We start from the raw sequence: 1,689 nt of genomic DNA on the forward strand, positions 1-1,689 counted from the left end.
AAAAAAAAAAAAAAAAATTAACTGGGTATGGTGGCCTGTAATTCCTGCTAGTCGGGAGGCTGAGACAGAAGAATTGCTTGAACCCAGGAAGTGGAGGTTGCAGTGAGCTGAGATCGTGCCACTGCACTCTAGCCTAGGCGACAAAACAAAACCCCATGTGATCTTAAATGTTTTCTAAAGAGATGGCATTGATTTTACCACAATGAATGACAGCACCTGTTTTCCCACATTTTCATAATAGGAAATATTGTCAACTTTTTTTATTTAACCGGAGAGGTGAAAACTGCATCATATTTTCTATTGTATTTCTCATAGGACTGAGTTTGAGCATGTTTTCTTCTTTTTAAAAGTCATTTTTTAGTTTCAGATAATTATCTGTTCATGTCCTTTGCCCACTTTCCCTTGGGGTTTTGGTCTTTTTCTGACTAACTCCTCAGGGTTCTTTACATATGAAGGAAATCAAGCTTTTATATTTTGGATGTATTGTCCATATCTTTCCCTAATTTGTTGATCTCTTAATTTTTGTTTATGGTATTCTTTGCCATGCGGAAAATTTAAAAATTTTATGTAGCAAGATTTATCCTGTTTCTCCTTTCGGCCCTTTGAGTTTTCATATTAATACTACCTTTAAGAGAAGGTAAATGTGTGGTCCCATGAGAGTTTCTTTCTCTTGGGAGGCTTCAAAATGTTTTCTTACCCGCAGAGTTGTGTATAAGCCCAGACTTTTTCTGTAAACTCACAGATTCAATACCCTCTGGGTTTTACAAATGCTCTATTATCTGGCATGCCGGCCACTCTCCTCTCCCGCCAGGCCCAAGACAGGCATGACCAATGGATCCCAGGATGCTAGGCAGACATGACCAGTGGAGAGAGGAGTTGGCCTCATACCTACAGCCCCTTTACCAATCCTGTTAAACTCCTGCTTTTTTGCCTTGCAGTACTGTGAAGCATGATTTCTGCACACCTGGAATGACTGGAACCCCAAAGACTCAAGAAGGAGCTAAAGATCCTGAAGTAGACATGAATAAAACAGAAGGTATATTGCACTAAAGACTGCATGGGGGAGAGAGAGGCACATTGATTCCACAAAGGCTCTTTGCAGAGGAGTCTGGATCTAGAAAGATGTAGCCGTTCCTTGCCTGACCCTGCTGACCGTCACCCTCCACCCTTTTTTTTGAGACAGTGTCTTGCTCTGTCATGCAGGCTGGAGTGCAGTGGTGCAATCATAGCTCACTGCAGCCTTGACCTCCCATGCTCAAGTGATCCTCCTGCCTCAGCCCTCCAAGTAGCTGGGACTACAGGTGCACACCACCATGCCCAGCTCTGTATTTTTTTTGGAGAGACAGGGTTTTGCTTTGCTCCCCAGGCTGGTCTTGAACTCCTGGGCTCTAGCAATCCTCCCACCTTGGCCTCCCAAAGTGCTGGAATTACAGGTGTGGGCCACCATGCCCAGCCTGGGGCCTATTTTCTACTCTTGATAAGGTGTTGAGGTAGCAGGGTAAGTGGTTCACTTAATTCAGAGCTCTGCTCTACTGGCATGTGACACTGGGCAAGTCACTTGCTCTTTGGAGGCCTCATTTGCATATGTGAATGACAGGGGCATTGATAACAGCACCTGCCTGTCAGGATGGTGAGCCCAAGTGGATAAAGTACCCAGGAACCATCCATGTGGATATGGCGTGGATATGA

The 1,689-nt window shown here is 44.3% G+C and overlaps 1 protein-coding gene across 5 annotated transcripts in view; it reads left to right on the plus strand.

The window, feature by feature from the left end:
* ACSBG2 (acyl-CoA synthetase bubblegum family member 2) overlaps nt 1-1,689 on the plus strand; it is a 61,754-nt gene that overhangs the window by 2,668 nt on the left and 57,397 nt on the right. For all 5 annotated transcript variants that reach the window (XM_011943524.1, XM_011943521.1, XM_011943519.1 and 2 more), the window contains one exon: nt 939-1,036. Coding sequence is in view for 3 of the 5 variants with exons in the window: in XM_011943521.1 (XP_011798911.1) it covers nt 939-1,036 (98 nt within the window). In the remaining 2 variants the exon portion in view is untranslated. The remainder of the gene's footprint in view (nt 1-938; nt 1,037-1,689) is intronic.

Source organism: Colobus angolensis, unplaced genomic scaffold (genome assembly GCF_000951035.1).
Source record: "Colobus angolensis palliatus isolate OR3802 unplaced genomic scaffold, Cang.pa_1.0 Scaffold22, whole genome shotgun sequence".
Lineage (NCBI taxonomy): Eukaryota > Metazoa > Chordata > Mammalia > Primates > Cercopithecidae > Colobus > Colobus angolensis.